The 17,513-nt window shown below is 40.7% G+C and overlaps 1 protein-coding gene across 1 annotated transcript in view; it reads right to left on the bottom strand.

The window, feature by feature from the left end:
- Positions 1-949: 949 nt before the first annotated feature.
- Positions 950-17,513, bottom strand: part of LOC126442997 (uncharacterized) — a 67,002-nt gene continuing 50,438 nt past the window's right edge. Inside the window, exon 6 of the mRNA XM_050090839.1 lies at positions 950-2,984. Coding sequence (XP_049946796.1) covers positions 1,483-2,984 — 1,502 coding nt within the window. The 3' untranslated portion in view covers positions 950-1,482. The remainder of the gene's footprint in view (positions 2,985-17,513) is intronic.

Below are 17,513 nucleotides of genomic sequence, written 5' to 3' on the forward strand. Positions count from 1 at the left end.
AAATAGCAATCCTTCCTCCATGAAATTCACCGTTAAGGTTCGCTGTAATTTGACAGTTTCTGCAAAAATGACTTTATATAACACCGTCTATGGCAGTGATGCTCAGTAGGAGTGTATATTAAATTCACACAGGGATCGGTTTCATTTGCACTGTTCGCTCACTCTGTTTTTATTCGAACAAATTGGCCATCATCTGTTGATCACAAATCACACTAAATTCGAGGTACTACGCCCTTACTGTATAACTCTTGCCAGACATATGTTCTTTCACATTAACTTCTGACACATTTTTTTCCCTTGCACTACATTAATTGTAAAAATACACTTTTAAACAACATGGTTTGTTCTTTACAAGTGCTACGCCGTATATACATTAATTTTTAACGTTTTCTTTAATACCTTACTGTATTTCTCAATCAGTATGTCAACATCCTGTACAACAACTGCTCTTATTCCTGTGTCCTGTGGAATTGTCCTTTAACACTATGCATTCACTTCAAACAACATGTCACAACGACACTTGTTTGTTACTGTCTCATACTATAACATTTTGTGCCCCTCTGACCAATCAGAACAATAATCAGCGCTACGAACACCATTACATGTTCTTCCACACAGTTGAGTTATCTCCATCTTCCTGCTCCTCTGGTTTGACACTGATACTACTTTTTCTTGGCACAGTACTGAACATACACGTAATACACACATACAATTCTTATTTAAGACTTGCATATTTCCAAAAAATAAATACTGTCATGGAACAATGTAGATAAGTAAATAAATTCGCAAAAAAATTCTGTATCAAGCTGAAGTTAAATATGGTACAAGGGAATAATTTTCAGATACACAATGCGTTGCCAGAGGTGAAAGTCATGTAAATTGTCATTAAAAAATTCCTAGTACTAGTCGGAGACAGAATTTTGGGTTGAGCGATCTAGTGTGAGACAAAAGACGAAGCACAGTTGTGCAGTTATTTGCAAGATAAGAAGGGTAACGCAGACATCTTTTTGAAGCTTTGTAGGAATAAATGGGAAAGGCAAACATTCCTGTAAAGACATTGCAAGAGTATATTCTGTTCCCTTCACTGCCCAGTGGTTGAAATATTTTTTTCATATGCAAGAAATTCTTGCAGTATTTTCGTTTTTATCATATGCTATGGGTAACAAAATATTTTTGTGAAAATTTCGGAGACCAAGTTAACATGTTATCACAGGGTGGGTTGGAAGAAATAGAGCAAGAAATTCTTATTATCTCGTAGCAAATTACATTTTAATAGTAGTTACTTAAAGTCAATTCATTAAATTAACTAGACAAACACAGACATGTAGAATAATTTAGAACAAGTGAGAAAAATACACTGGTTTTGCGTTAGCAGTAGGAGTTAATTTTGTGTTGTCAGCTGGATTCAATCATTATGACTGGTCACTGGCTTTAGTCCTGCCTACAGTCGAGACAGCCCTTTGGAAACAATATCCATGTAACTTACAACGAGGATTGCGCAAGGAGAGACCGTTCATTTCTCCTCCTTTCCAGATTTCTCTCAGCTGTTGAACAGAGCTCCTGTCCTGGGCGTATGATATCCGGATTCCACCACGACAGCACTCTGTTCCTGAGCAGAGGCAGCGTCGTTCCATTACAAATGAAGAAAACGAACTGCAGTGGTCCCTGCACCATCGTGGCTATGTGTACGTAGTACACAAACTGCGCTATGCCTTGTGCCTGGTGGAACCCAATTCTAATAATTATACCTATCCCGCTCAAAATAACACCCTTAACTGACATAAAAACATATTCTTTCTTAGAGGCAAATTTATCGTTACTAAAAATTTTGAGTTGCCGCATGGAGTTCCGAGCATGTAAGTACATGTATCCCACCGACCCAAGACAAACCAAATTGAAAGTTATCGATAGAGAAATCCCCGCAAGGAATATTATCCGACTATGCATCAGGTAATATTTGCTCATCTTTTCGAAAGCAATAGTTGCTATGCATACCACACTCCACGGTATCAGTGCGTACAGCGCTTGACCACGGAATACCCTTCTGGCTTCAGCAGGTGGCAGGTCGTCAGGGAGCCTAAGATGACGGACACACGCGTACATTTGGTAGCAGAATAAGTTTAGCCAGATACACCTTAGAAGAGTGAGGGCACTATCAATGTGGACCATCGTAGATAGGTTGGGGACACCTGTCATACGATAAATGACCTCAGAACACAAGATCTGCGTTATACCCGTGATCTGAATGGACAAGAATATCTTTCCCGGGACATTACGTAACTGGGGCAGGTACATGTATACAACAGTGGTCAAAAAGCGGAAAATAATATTTAAGGCTATAAATGACATTTCTAAAGGTTTTAAGCTGTCGATTTTGAAATCTTTGTATTTCAAGGTGGCACTGTTCAAGCTGTCTTTGTACTTAAGAGCCCTTGCTGTTGGCCTCACATACCCTTTGTAGAACTCTCTTTCCCACGTTAAATTGTACGTCGTGAAGTGCGATCCGTTTGTGTAGAAACTGACGCCGCATAAATCGAAAGACTTATGGAAAGAAAAATCGCCACACATCAGCAACAGGACTGCTCTGGAAACAGAGCAGATGGCGTCTGTAGCGTTCGACTGCAGGCAGGACTGATCGCCAGGGCTGTCGAAATAGCAGCGAGCATCATGTACGGATTGTAGCATACTAAACGGGACGTCCTGACAAACGCCGAACGAGTTGACAGCCATCCAGGCCAGCAGGCAGAGGTTGACGTTTATCCTCTGCGTGTAGGCCAGGTAGGTGGTGACGGGTACGTGGGGCGACCTCTGCACCACGTCGTCCCACAGCTGCACGCGGCACCGCTCGCGCAGGTTTTTGGTTTCCGGTGGCAGGTCTTCCAGCGGACACGTGGGGTGGTCGAGGGCGTTCGCCAACAGCTGCACGCAGTCAGTGTCCACGGAGACCATGGCGTTGCTTCTGTCCTCCCTCTGCCACTCCTCATCTGCAAAAGAATCACTGCGAGTTGAGTGGTGCTCACACACCAAATGTATGCAGAAGCAGATGTACGCATCTGATCCCAGAGGCTCCTCTGGATGACAAGACCAGGTGTATTTTAACTACATCATCGATGATAAATAATGTCAACAAAATTTTTTGTATTTGGAAAGATATATACCAGAGTTGAATCGAGAGAAGAGTACGCAATTCGTTTTCATCTACAGAGTATCCAGGAAGTCCCCCAAACCCTCTTGACTATCTACAGTAACTCTTCATCATTTCCTTGCGCCTTTTTCCCACGTCAACGCAGGGTCGGCGTTGTTACTGTGGATTTGCCATTGTTAGTGTAGAGGGCATCCAGATCCCCTTCCTATCCCCACCCCATAAACCCCCCCCCCCCCAAGATGGAATTAGTGTAGACCCAGCTGTCTGCGTCTAGTGAAAGCAATGGAATAGTGTGAACGTGTTCAGATGTCTGTGAATCGTGTAATGGAGGCGGGATGTGGGGACCGCCCGGTATTCACCTAGTGGGATGTGGAAAACCGCCTAAAAACCACATCCAGGCTGGCTGGCACACCGACGCTCGTCGGTAATCCATCAGGCGGATTGAATCTGGGGCCGGCGCGCCTACCCTAGTCCAGGAAGCAGCGCATTTGTGCTCTCGGTTAACATGGTGGGTGACTTTGTGCAATCATTGAGGACATACATTCGTTTGCTTGGTATCCCTCCTTTGAAGCTGACGAAAAGCGTTGGTGTAATTACTATACTCTTTTGTTTCACTACAGCACCATTTCAGTTGTGAATTCGTGTTGAAACAGTTACACTGTAAAGGAGCGTTTAGTGGCACGTGTATGGATGTACGAAGGTCCACAGAGAGGGCAAACAACGAAAAACATTATGAGAGTATTTGCCATGGTGCAAATCGTAAAGCAGCTCTGCTTGTTTGAGCGCAATAAGCTGGTTATGTATCGAAGGATGGTAGCGTGCTGGACGTAAAAAATACAAATGAAAGCGTGTTTCCTCAACCGGCCGAGCAGTCTGGAATGAAATCCTTTCGCAAGAGTTGCTCACATTCAAACATTGTGGTCACCAACATATGACCACACTAAAAAATATTTGATAATGAAAGGATTTAGGCCGAAGTTAATGAATAAAGAATCTGACTGCTGCTTGGAGCGACGAGTTGCGACCTGCCGTGTCTCGCCCAAGAGTGTTAACAACAAGTATTATTTTTTATAGTCTCTAGCTGTATTTTGGAGTCTGAAGCGAAGCCTAATCTCAGGCTCTACTGTAGAGATTTTGGCGCAATTTCCACTAACAGAGAGACAGGTTCACGAAATAGGTTTTTGTATATCATCTGTAAATTTTTAGTGCAAACTTCCTGAGCTTTGATAAATTAAAGTCCTTGCCTGAGTGAAAACCATGCGATTACCATGGCACGTTTACCTGTCTACATGTGAACGCTAATCTCAGTAAGTGCTGCAGGTGTGCGTGTATGTGTGTTTGTGTGTCTGTCTGTGTGTGTGTGTGTGTGTGTGTGTGTGTCTGGAGCTTACAGTCGGTCAACAGCGAGATTATCAGCACCCTTACTCACATTAAAAGAAACAAATGTGGATAAAACTAAGAAGATGGTATCACACAGTGAGGAGGAAAGCTTTAGAGTGACGCTCATCCTCTCTCTCCTACCTCACTCGCGTTGACCACACAAGCACTCTGTCTCGCACCAGTTAAGACAACGGATAAAGGGTGAAAGGTGCTATATCTGGGATTAAAACGGAAATAAAACGACAGGTGAGCTAAAAAAAGAGACTCTAAGAAATCTGATTGGCTGACCACATACGAAAAAGATGGGTTAGCTGGGCACACAATTAATACGTTAAAATCATCTCCCTAAAATTTTCGGAAACATAGTGGACAAATTACAAAACCATAAGACTCTCATCACATTCGTTTGAACGTTAATTAAAACGGAGGGCAGATCTATCAGCAAATCAGTCGCTGCCCACTGGTCGGAGAATAAAACACAGTCTGATAAAATCTGGCGCACCATGATCTGTATGCCACAAGTACTACACAATGGACTGAGTCCTCACCGGAGCAAGAAGCCACGTGTCACAGGGCTGTGGCCTGTGTGAAGGCGACTGGGGAGCCGCTCATCCTCCCACCGACCCAAAAGCAAGGAGACAGCAGGCAGGTGGATGGCACACCGCGCCAACTCAGCAGCGCGGCACGCCTCCCTGCTTGCTAGACCTGCCCTTTCGTTTCCAGCAATATCCACATGCCCTGGCACTCAGCAGACTGACTTCTCCTTCCCCTGCCGTTGTAGTTGGAGGAGGACGTCCTGGATATTGTGCACTACTTTAGCTACTGGGTACAAACGTTGTAGAGAGTGAAGAACACTCGGGGAATCAGACAAGACAAGGAATTTAGCACTTTAAGCACATCTCGTCTGCTACAGTGCCTGCAAGGTCGCATGTCAATCTGCATCAAAGACAAAAAAACTTGCAAGGCAGTCAGACATTGAGTATACAAACAGAGAAAACAAGAGTGCAACCAACAGTGTCCCCTTGTTTCGACCCGTCCATAAAGACAGTTCTAAAGGTTTGGTGACCATCAAAAAAATCCTTTGGAGTGCTTCATCTGCTGTTGTTGTTGTGGTCTTCAGTCCTGAGACTGGTTTGATGCAGCTCTCCATGCCACTCTATCCTGTGCAAGCTTTTTCATCTCCCAGTACCTACTGCAACCCACATCCCTCTGAATCTGCTTAGTGTATTCATCTCTTGGTCTCCCTCTACGATTTTTACCCTCCACGCTGCCCTCCAATACTAAATTGGTGATCCCTTGATGCCTCAGAACATGTCCTACCAACCGATCCCTTCTTCTGGTCAAGTTGTGCCACAAACTTCTCTTCTCCCCAATCCTATTCAACACTTCCTCATTAGTTATGTGATCTACCCATCTAATCTTCAGCATTCTTCTGTAGCACCACATTTCGAAAGCTTCTATTCTCTTCTTGTCCAAACTATTTATCGTCCATGTTTCACTTCCATACATGGCTACACTCCATACGAATACTTTCAGAAATGACTTCCTGACACTTAAATCAATACTGGATGTTAACAAATTTCTCTTCTTCAGAAACGCTTTCCTTGCCATTGCCAGCCTACAATTTATATCCTCTCTACTTCGACCATCATCAGTTATTTTGCTCCCCAAATAGGAAAACTCCTTTACTACTTTAAGTGCCTCATTTCCTAATCTAATTCCCTCAGCATCACCTGACTTAATTAGACTACATTCCATTATCCTTGTTTTGCTTTTGTTGAAGTTCATCTTATATCCTCCTTTCAAGACACTGTCCATTCCATTCAACTGCTCCTCCAAGTCCTTTGCTGTCTCTGACAGAATTACAATGTCATCGGCGAACCTCAAAGTTTTTATTTCTTCTCCATGAATTTTAACACCTACCCCGAATTTTTCTTTTGTTTCCTTTACTGCTTGCTCAATATACAGATTGAACAACATCAGGGAGAGGCTACAACCCTGTCTTACTCCCTTCCCAACCACTGCTTCCCTTTCATGTCCCTCGACTCTTATAACTGCCATCTGGTTTCTGTACAAATTATAAATAGCCTTTCGCTCCCTGTATTTTACCCTTGCCACCTTTAGAATTTGAAAGAGAGTATTCCAGTCAACATTGTCAAAAGCTTTCTCTAAGTCTACAAATGCTAGAAACGTAGGTTTGCCTTTCCTTAATCTTTCCTCTAAGATAAGTCGTAAGGTCAGTATTGCCTCACGTGTTCCAGTGTTTCTACGGAATACAAACTGATCTTCCTCGAGGTTCGCTTCTACTAGTTTTTCCATTCGTCTGTATAGAATTCGTGTTAGTATTTTGCAGCTGTGACTTATTAAGCTGATAGTTCGGTAATTTTCACATCTGTCAACACCTGCTTTCTTTGGGATTGGAATTATTATATTCTTCTTGAAGTCTGAGGGTATTTCGCCTGTTTCATACATCTTGCTCACCAGATGGTAGAGTTTTGTCAGGACTGGCTCTCCCACGGCCGTCAGTAGTTCCAAGGGAATAGTGTCTACTCCGGGGGCCTTGTTTCGACTCAGGTCTTTCAGTGCTCTGTCAAACTCTTCACGCAGTATCATATCTCCCATTTCATCTTCATCTACATCCTCTTCCATTTCCATAATATTGTCCTCAAGTACATCGCCCTTGTATTGACCCTCTATATACTCCTTCCACCTTTCTGCTTTCCCTTCTTTGCTTAGAACTGGGTTTCCATCTGAGCTCTTGATATTCATACCAGTCGTTCTCTTATCTCCAAAGGTCTCTTTAATTTTCCTGTAGGCGGTATCTACCCTACCCCTAGTGAGATAGGCCTCTACATCCTTACATTTGTCCTCTAGCCATCCCTGCTTAGCCATTTTGCACTTCCTGTCGATATCATTTTTGAGACGTTTGTATTCCTTTTTGCCTGTTTCACTTACTGCATTTTTATATTTTCTCCTTTCATCAATTAAATTCAATATTTCTTCTGTTACCCAAGGATTTCTACTAGCCCTCGTCTTTTTACCTACTTGATCCTCTGCTGCCTTCACTACTTCATCCCTCAAAGCTACCCATTCTTCTTCTACTGTATTTATTTCCCCCATTCCTGTCAATTGCTCCCTTATGCTCTCCCTGAATCTCTGTACAACCTCTGGTTCTTTCAGTTTATCCAGGTCCCATCTCCTTAAATTCCCACCTTTTTGCAGTTTCTTCAGTTTCAATCTGCAGTTCATAACCAATAGATTGTGGTCAGAATCCACATCTGCCCCTGGAAATGTCTTACAATTTAAAACCTGGTTCCTAAATCTCTGTCTTACCATTATATAATCTATCTGATACCTTTTAGTATCTCCAGGGTTCTTCCATGTATACAACCTTCTTTCATGATTCTTAAACCAACTGTTAGTTATGATTATGTTGTGCTCTGTGCAAAATTCTACCAGACGGCTTCCTCTTTCATTTCTGTCCCCCAATCCATATTCACCTACTATGTTTCCTTCTCTCCCTTTTCCTACACTCGAATTCCAGTCACCCATGACTATTAAATTTTCGTCTCCCTTCACAATCTGAATAATTTCTTTTATTTCATCATACATTTCTTCAATTTCTTCGTCATCTGCAGAGCTAGTTGGCATATAAACTTGTACTACTGTAGTAGGTGTGGGCTTCGTATCTATCTTGGCCACAATAATGCGTTCACTATGCTGTTTGTAGTAGCTTACCCGCATTCCTATTTTCCTATTCATTATTAAACCTACTCCTGCATTACCCCTATTTGATTTTGTGTTTATAACCCTGTAGTCACCTGACCAAAAGTCTTGTTCCTCCTGCCACCGAACTTCACTAATTCCCACTATATCTAACTTCAACCTATCCATTTCCCTTTTTAAATTTTCTAACCTACCTGCCCGATTAAGGGATCTGACATTCCACGCTCCGATCCGTAGAACGCCAGTTTTCTTTCTCCTGATAACGACATCCTCTTGAGTAGTCCCCGCCCGGAGATCCGAATGGGGGACTATTTTACCTCCGGAATATTTTACCCAAGAGGACGCCATCATCATCTGCTGTACTACACTAAATCTAAAGTTACTCTGGACCTCTACAGTAATCAGGGTAGCAGACTGTTAAAACCCTGGATTTGGGGTTGCACTTGCTCCACACCAAGTGAGTCCAGCACATGCCCTACCTAGTGTCCAGATGTCCATGTTGCTCATGGAGAAAAGGCATTCCAGAGGTGGAGGAGCAATGGTATGGTGTGCAGGTGAAGTTGGAGCTACAAGAAACTTACATGCCTGATTCACCATGAGGATATGTCGCTAGATGGTGAATGGCGGTTTCCCAACCTTAGCACAGAGACTGGGAATGGGGCTGGTTCTGTAAGCGCATCCGGCCATCCTAATATCATTATGCGTCAATAATCTTGAGGTAAAAAGACCTCGTTGACCTGTGCACTGTGCATCCATAGTCTAGCCACGAACACGCAAGAGCCCTATAAAACTGGAGCAGACACACCCTAGACCTTTGGTTAAGGCACTTTACAATATTCAGTGCCTTCTGGGTTCTGGCTTTCAGGTCTCACAGGTGTGGCAACCACGAAAATTTGGAGTTAAAACTGAGGCCCAGAAACCTGATTTAGTCTTAAAAATGTCGACCTGTATCCCTCACATGCAAGTCAGGTAAATTAAAATTACAATGAGAATAATTAAAATTCTTATCTGCAGAAAACTGAAAACCTGTCTTTGCAGCCCACCTCCCTAACTTCCGCACTCTAAGTGCAACTGGTGGGTCGCCGTAGCACTTCTGGAGGAGGAACATGAAACAGCAAAATTGTCCACAGTTAAGAAGCACTGTACAAGGCTCCTTTCTGTATATGTGATACTGTTTATCGCTAAAAAAAAAAGAGGTTAAAACTCAAAACATTCCTCTAGGAACACCATTCCCTTGCTCAAAACATTCCAACAGCGTGTTACCAATTCAAGACCTAAAAAGGCGCTTAGGCATGAGAGACCATATGAAGATGGTGAGATGACCACGAAAGCCCCATTCGTGGAGTTGCACGAGAATACTGTGTCTCCACATAGCGTTGTACACCTTACCGATATCAGAGAATATGCCAAGACAGTGCTGTCTACATAGGAAGGCCTGCTGAATAGCCACCTCTAGTAGAGTCAGGTTGACAACAGTGGATCGAAACCTCCAGAATCCACACTGAGAGTGGCTAAGCAGTTGCCTGGTTTCTAACAGCCAGACCAAACGACGGTTAACTATTCGCTCGAGGGTCTTCCGTTCACAGCTTGTGAAGGCTGGCATCAGGAGTAGTCGCTGCAAACTGACCTGCCAGGGTCTGAGTGATGTTTCTGGGTGTAGTTTGGAGACACTTCTGTTTCAGCACTGCTGTTATTGGTAGACGACTGTGTTTGCCAGAAACCCTCATAATGGGTTCCAGTACTTTTGTAGAAGAAGTGGAATGGTTGACAAAGTCCAGAAACGCTTGGTACGCCGTTTTCTTGCTCTCCTTAATGATGTGTCAAGTATTGGCTCTCGTGACCTGATAGGCTGTCAGATTGTTTGCTGCTGGGCTGTACGTAAATCGTTGAAGAGCTAACTGTACGCCTGTCCTGGATTGCTGAGCGACACTCACCAGTCCAAGAAGCAACAGGACCTTGGGTTTGATAAGTCAGTGGTATGATGGATCTATCGTGTGATGTGGTCCACCCATTCGTTGACACTGTTGCAGTCTTCAGACACAGCCAGATGGACGAAAAGCATCCACTTAGCCCCACTGCCCAACAATTTTGGTGGCTTCTGTGCAGGTAATGCTCCATCCAGTAGATGAATGCAGACTGTGACGCGGTCACTGAGTGGAGATCGTCAGTGACTTCCCACTGAACTTGGTCTGCGAAGCCTGGAGAGCAGAAAGAGAGGTCGCTGGCTCACAGTGACCCAGTAGCAGCACAGAAAGGAGTGGGAGTACCTGTGTTGAAGATATGCAGCTCGTGAGACATCAGAAAGCTCTCCGAAACGCGACGGTGAGGACAAGTAGAGATTGATCTGCACAAGATATTTAGGACATTAAAGTCTCCAAGTAGGAAGAATGATTGGAAGGGCTCTTTCATAAGGTCTGTGACAGTCTCAGTGTGCAAATGGATAGTGTGTAGTAAACCAAATTTGGTAAATAGATAGCACACGAGTAGGCAGTTAATGTTATATGTGGCCCCCGTGACAGGACGTTATTGATTTTATAGCTTTGCAGTATTCGTGTTTTACAAAAGTAAAGTGAGCATAAAACGTCCAGCGGCACGAACTTGCAGCCAATTTGAAAGAGTAAATAGCAGAAAGTTACCTAAGATTGAAAGTGAAAGGTATCTGAATATAATATTAACTAAAATGGACAAGAAACTAGAAATGAATCCAGACAAGCAAGAATTGAGTGGGCGAAATGCGCCAGCTGACAGTAGTTCAAACAGCGCACGCATAGATGCCACCAGGATAGAATTTCGCTTGGACATAAATGAACAAATGGAAGCTATGAATATTGCTCGTACTAAACAAGATAAGACACACGATATTATTGAAGACAGTGGTTATGCGAATGAGGCAATGGACATGTTTGACTCACCAAAAGTAAAAAGGGAAATAGGATTTGAATGCGAAAATGCAGCAGAACAAAAAAGCGAAAAGTGACCTGCTATGACAGAAATGTTAAAAATGTTGGCTGCCCAGACTGCAGCACAAAGTCAAACATTAACAGTCAACTTGCAGTGCACAGTAGCAATATTAGTGCACACATTTCAGAACAAGGCCGAAACATTAATAATCAACTTGCTGAGCAAAGTCAACACATGCAAGCGCAAAGCAGTAATTTTACTAAACAAATTGAAGAGGTCAACTCAAGGGTAGGCACAGTGAGTAATGAAATCAGAAACTTAAAAAGTGAAATTAATGTCATCAATGGTAATATTGTACAAGGACAAATCGATGACATGAATGAAAGATTTGACACCGAAGTAATAAAAATTCAAGATCAGATAGAATCTTTAGTAATTACCAAAGTGGACGAAAAAATATTCGGTATTAAATCCGAAATACAAACGGAATACAACACCGGATTTGCACAGATTAAACTGTCTGTGACAGAAACAGGCAGGGAACTGTTCAAACAAATTGTTACTTGCGAAAAGAAGTGTGAACACAGAACTTCCCAAATCCAAGGCAAAATGTGCGACTTTGAAGGAAAAAGACAGGCAAAGCCCACCCACTTTATTGAAAGAATAGTTTAAAGTAAAATTTTAGATGGAGAAGAAAAATTCGATCCTGCCAAAAAGTACAATGGTTGGCATCCCCTTGATTTCGGAAAGAACTACAAAATATATTGGTCGGAACAGAAACAGGACCATTTGTGGCCCGAATTTATACTGGCCAGGCTGTGGGACATTAGAGGTAGGCAAACCATTTTGTGAATCCTGGTACTGAAAATTAATTCACTTTAAAACTAGACGGACCGAATCTGAAATTGTTTGGGAACTTTGGAAGAAACTGCGTGAGAATTCCAAACGGTATGCTGGAAGTAGCCATAGAAGTTTTCCTGCACTCTTAGAAAGGATAGAGGACGAAGATCACTGGCAAGGAAATCATGAGTACCGTCCAAATAATAACAACCGATTGCGAGAAAACAATGATCAAAATGAGCGGACGGAAAAACATGATACAGAGAGGTTGTGGCAGGGGAAGAGGCTAGTTTGCGTCCTGTGGCAGAGGATTCATACCATGCAATTTTCAAAACAGAGACGATTTTGAAAACTAAAAACCGCACGTGTTAAGGGCCAGATTCACGCGGAGGGCGGTTTTAGGCCCAAAGCAATCATATACGAATTTCGAGTGTGGTGAATGCAATCAGTAGGGCACTAAGAGCAAAAATGCTGCATTGATAGACGCACACGGAATAATACATAGTGGCGTGCACTGGCTGGAACCTGGCGGTTATTCAGATAGCTGCCGCTTGTGTTCCGAGCAGCACCGTACTGTGCTCTCAGTGAAATCGACAAATGGTCGATGTGTGAACAAGATGGCCACTGTGGGAGGGGGAGAGGATAGGTGGTATCGGACATTTCAGTAACCCAGTTTCAATAATAAATGAGTGCAGAACTAAGAACAAAACTAATATGTCATATAACAAAGATAATCCAATAGCAAGATCAAGCGAAAGAACTTTATCGAGAAATAAAATGGGGCAGGAAGACACGCTTCAAAAAGAAAACATTTATGCTGCCAGTGATATAAATAAGGAAAATGACATAAAAATAGAGGAGACTGTGTTGAGTAGAAAAATAATAAACATAATAAAAGGCAATTATATAAGGGACAGTAATAGGAAATATGACGCCATGAACAGTGCAAATGAAATGATTATTAAGGAAGAAGTTTCTTGTGGTACAGAAATCAGGTAGGAATTTCGCACAGTCGTTTGCAAATAATAGCGGGAAGGAAGGTGTAATGAAGATTGTCGAAGTAAATCGCGATTATATGAAGTATGAAATTAAAGCTGGTGTTATTCAAAGTGATACCACAGAAGTACCCAATAATTTAAACCAAACTCAGTATGCACAAAACGATCAGAAAACCTAAATGACTAAAACATGTGTTGATGAATTGACCCAATGTCTAAAAGTTGCATTCTTGCTCGAAACTTATAATGAGAAAGAACTCAGTGATATTTCAGATGAGGAAATGTCTATAGATTTAGATGAGAATGAATTCTCGGATGTAGAGCAAAGTGAGTACACATTTACCGAAAGATGATACAAAAGAATTAGTGACATCCTTTCCAAACAAAATCCAGAATGCGAAACTGAAGCAAAACCGAAAGACCCACTGGTGATACTATAAGGGGGCATGCTTTAATTTCATGAAAGAATTTGAATCGCAGGAACCAGAAGAACTACCTGATGAAATCATAGAGGGACGAGAACTGTGAAAGATCGCTAGAGATATATAGCATAAATAACTAGGTAACATTTCCTGGAAGGACATAATGGTTGAACAGAATTTATTGTGGGAAGAACAGGAGGTGAAAGAATCTAGAGCTGTTAAACGAAACCATTATCCCCAGTAATGTTTATAATATTGAGTTGCAAGTACTTTTGGGTATAGGAGCACAAATTAGTGCTGTATCAGAATCATTTTTTGAACATATTTCAAGTAAGCCAGGGTTAGTAATAATGTCTGTGAGTGGAGTGAAGATTGTACGAGTTACTGGCAAGTCCAGTAAACCCATTTGGAAAAATGTACTGATTGAATTTAAAATGCAAGGACAGAAATTTGAACATGACATTTTAGTGGTGCCTGAATTAAGTGCTGAGATGATTTTGGGTAATGATTGGCTGGACAAAGAAAAAGTGTTGATAGATTGTGGTAATGGAATTGTTAAAATTAATAGGGAGCCTAATACATTAGAAATTAAATTTGCAGAAGATGACACTGTACATGGTGCTAATGTAGAATCCATAATGCTAGAGATAGAATCTGAAAATGATGGCTTGTCCCACGTATATGAAATCTACCATGTGAAAAATTTCATACTGAATGAATAAAAAATTGACAATTTTAAGGAAATTGTTGACACTGTCCAAGAACTCTTGTGTGAACAGAAAGATGAATTATTTGCTGTTTTAAATAACAACAGGGAAGTATTCTCTGATAAACCAGGTGCTGCCACGAACTTTGAATACCATATCGATGCAGTTGAACATGAACCATTTTTTGTAAGACCCTATCCAGTGCCAATAGCTAAGAAAGAAGTGGTACAGGCCGAAATTCACAGAATGTTAGAATGGGGAATGATTGAAAGAAGCAACAGTAAAGATAATAGTCCACTTATTATCGTAAATAAGGAAGACAGTGGCATGCGAGTTGTTATTCATGCATTAACACTGAACAAGATTGTCAGGAGAGAGGTAGACAGGCCAGAAAACTTGGATGATCTGTTGCAAAAATTCCATAGTGTAAAGTACTTAACTAGTCTTGACCTCACTGCCGGATATTGGCAAATCCCATTATACAAAGATTCCCATAAATACACAGCATTCATGTTTGCAGGGAAATGCTATCAGTATAAAGTTGTATCTTTTGTTTTAAATACTTCTGTTTCAGTTTTTATAAGAGCATTAGAAACTGTGTTACAAAAAGAACTTTGTGCTAGATTGTTTGTATAGATGATTTGTTGATTGCTACGGAAAGTTGGTAAGAACATTCTGAACTATTGAACAAAACTCTCGTTGCTCTTCAAGCAGGAGGAATGACTTTGAAATTGAAGAAATGTGAATTTGTAAAACAGGAGATTAAGTTTTTAGGACACATCGTAACTACAGCTGGGATTGGCAAGGACCCAGTGAAGCTAAATGCAATTGAAAAGTGTCCTCCACCCAAGAACAGAAAACAACTGAAAGCATTTCTTGGTCTTTGTGGTTTTTATCGCAAATTTGCGAAGGGGTAAGCTTTTAATAGCCCACATTTGAACAGTTTGCTAAAGAAAAACAGTACATATATTTGGATGTCAGAATGTCAGAAAGACTTCAGAGACTTGAAAACTGAGTTAATAAGAGAAACTATTTTACATCATCCTATTTTAAGTGAACCATTCCACATGATGACAGACAGTAGCGCATAGGGGATTGGTATTAAAATCTTTCAAGAAAGCACAGAATTTGCGGAAGCAAAACATAGAACTATAGCTTTTGCTAGTAGAGCTCTAATTAAATATGATAAAAATAACATTATTTCAAAGAAAGAAGCTTTCGCCATAATTTGGGGCTTAAAGAAATTTAGAAATTACTTTGGGGCACAAAACTGTTATTCATACTGACCATAGAGCCTTAACTTTTTTGGAAGACTGTCGATTGTTTACTGGCAGGTTAAGTTAATGAGCTCTGTACTTACAACAGTTGGATTATGAAATTTTGTGTATCAAAGGCAGTGAAAGTCGTGTGGCTGATGCTTTATCTCCATTGCCAGAGGATATGAATAACCTACTGAAAGAATGTAATGAAGATGGTAAGTTTCACATGAGACGTATCAAAGACGTTCCTGGTAGAAAAAGAACTGAACAGATCTGTAAGAGTATGTGGTTTTATCAGAAAGAAGATGAGGTCTGGAAATCTGTTAAAATAAATTTCATTAATCCCAACTTCCCACAAATCAGTAAATTTTATAAGATCTTTAATGGAATATTGTATAGGAGGAAGATGCAAGTACTCAGGAATGGAAAGTTTATTGGCCTATGCAGTTTGAAAATGAAGTTATTGATTATTTCCATCTTGCCTTAGGGCACTGTGGTCTAAAAAGTGTATTGAGAAATTAACTGATGTAATTGTGATTAATGTGGGTGCCACCGAGCAAATTGCTGACAGAATTAAATCTTGTGATGTGTGTCAGAGAGCAAAAGTTGCTAACCAGACCAACCAGGGTATATGCAAAACACAGTGCTAAAAGACACCTTGGAATTGCTATCAGTAGATTTGTATGGTCCTCTCCCTAAAACATCAGGAAGTAGGTCTTATATTGCGGTATTTTTAGTTTTCTTTAAAGCTATTTTTAAGCTACTGCAAAAGCAATCTTTAGTAAAATGAATGAATATTTTAACACCATTGGTAAACCCAGAGCAGTCCTATCTGATAATGGACCTCAGTTTATTTCTAAAATATGGAAAGAAGGTATGAGACAACATGGTATACAAGTGAAATATATTTTTACCTACCACCCTGCAAGTAACCCTGTTGAATGGTATGTGTGGGAATTAGGAAGATTAGGTAGAACCTATTGCCACCATAATCACAAGGCCTGGGGCAGATTTGTGACAGATTTTGAAAACACCATGAACACCCTCTACCATGAGACTATGAGGTTTACACCCAAATAAATTCTGTTGAACCATAAAAGCAAAAGTGTTATTGAAGAGATCTTGCAATTAGGAATTAACTTGCATGAGCAAAAAGAACTAGTTAGGAGGAGAATGAAAGAGAAAGTGGCTGTTAGAGCTAAAAGGCATAATAAGGGCCTCAAAAGAACTAAATTTAAACTTGGTGACTACGTTCTGGTGAAAACACATGAAAAATCTAGTGAAATTAATGATGAAATTTCTAAATTTAAATACATTTACAATGGGCCATTTGAAGTGCAAGGAACTCCACATGCAGTGCTTATTTTCTTCTATACCCTAGATCAAGAAAACCTTTGGGAGTTACAGACATTATTAACCTAAAGTAGTATATCGACAGAAACAAATAATGAATGAAATCAAAACCCTCAGAGGGCACTGCACTCTATGTGATGCTAGGTGTCTGGCAAACACCAGGTACTCAAGTTATTGACAATACTATTTCCTTTTCTTTTCCTGTTGTCAGTCTTCCTCTTCTAGCATTCAGAACTTTTACTATCATCTTTCCTTCTTCCCTATCAGAATAGATATCAGAATAAATAGATGTGTGTATGCTAAAGGAATGTGATAAATAAATGTAAAATACAGTAATTGTTTGTGGATAAAGAAGTAAATAAGTAATACACGTGCACTAGAAAATGACTAAACATGTTGTAGGTAAAGTGGGTACTGTAATCAGAAGTAGAAACACGCAGTGGAAATGAATGACTAAAGTTCTTGGCAGAAAGGTGTACAAGAATAAGTAAAAGTAGAGATGCTACCTGATGTAGTCATTTGAAAAGAAATGTTTTTTGTTACCAGTGTCTAATATGTGTCCAAGTTTCACTTTCTGTACAACATAAAAAAATATATTGTACCAAATGTGTAATATTTACTGGAGATGTTGAAATGGTGACTGCAAGGATAAAATTTCTGCAGTATAAAATAAAATAAAATGCCAAAAATGTGTTGTTGGCCAACAAACCAAAATATTAAAGAGAATACAATACAGTTAATGACAGAGGACTGCCAATTGCAGCAGGCAATAACAAAGACTT

This window comes from Schistocerca serialis, unplaced genomic scaffold, assembly GCF_023864345.2.
Source record: "Schistocerca serialis cubense isolate TAMUIC-IGC-003099 unplaced genomic scaffold, iqSchSeri2.2 HiC_scaffold_1420, whole genome shotgun sequence".
In the NCBI taxonomy this organism is placed as follows: domain Eukaryota; kingdom Metazoa; phylum Arthropoda; class Insecta; order Orthoptera; family Acrididae; genus Schistocerca; species Schistocerca serialis.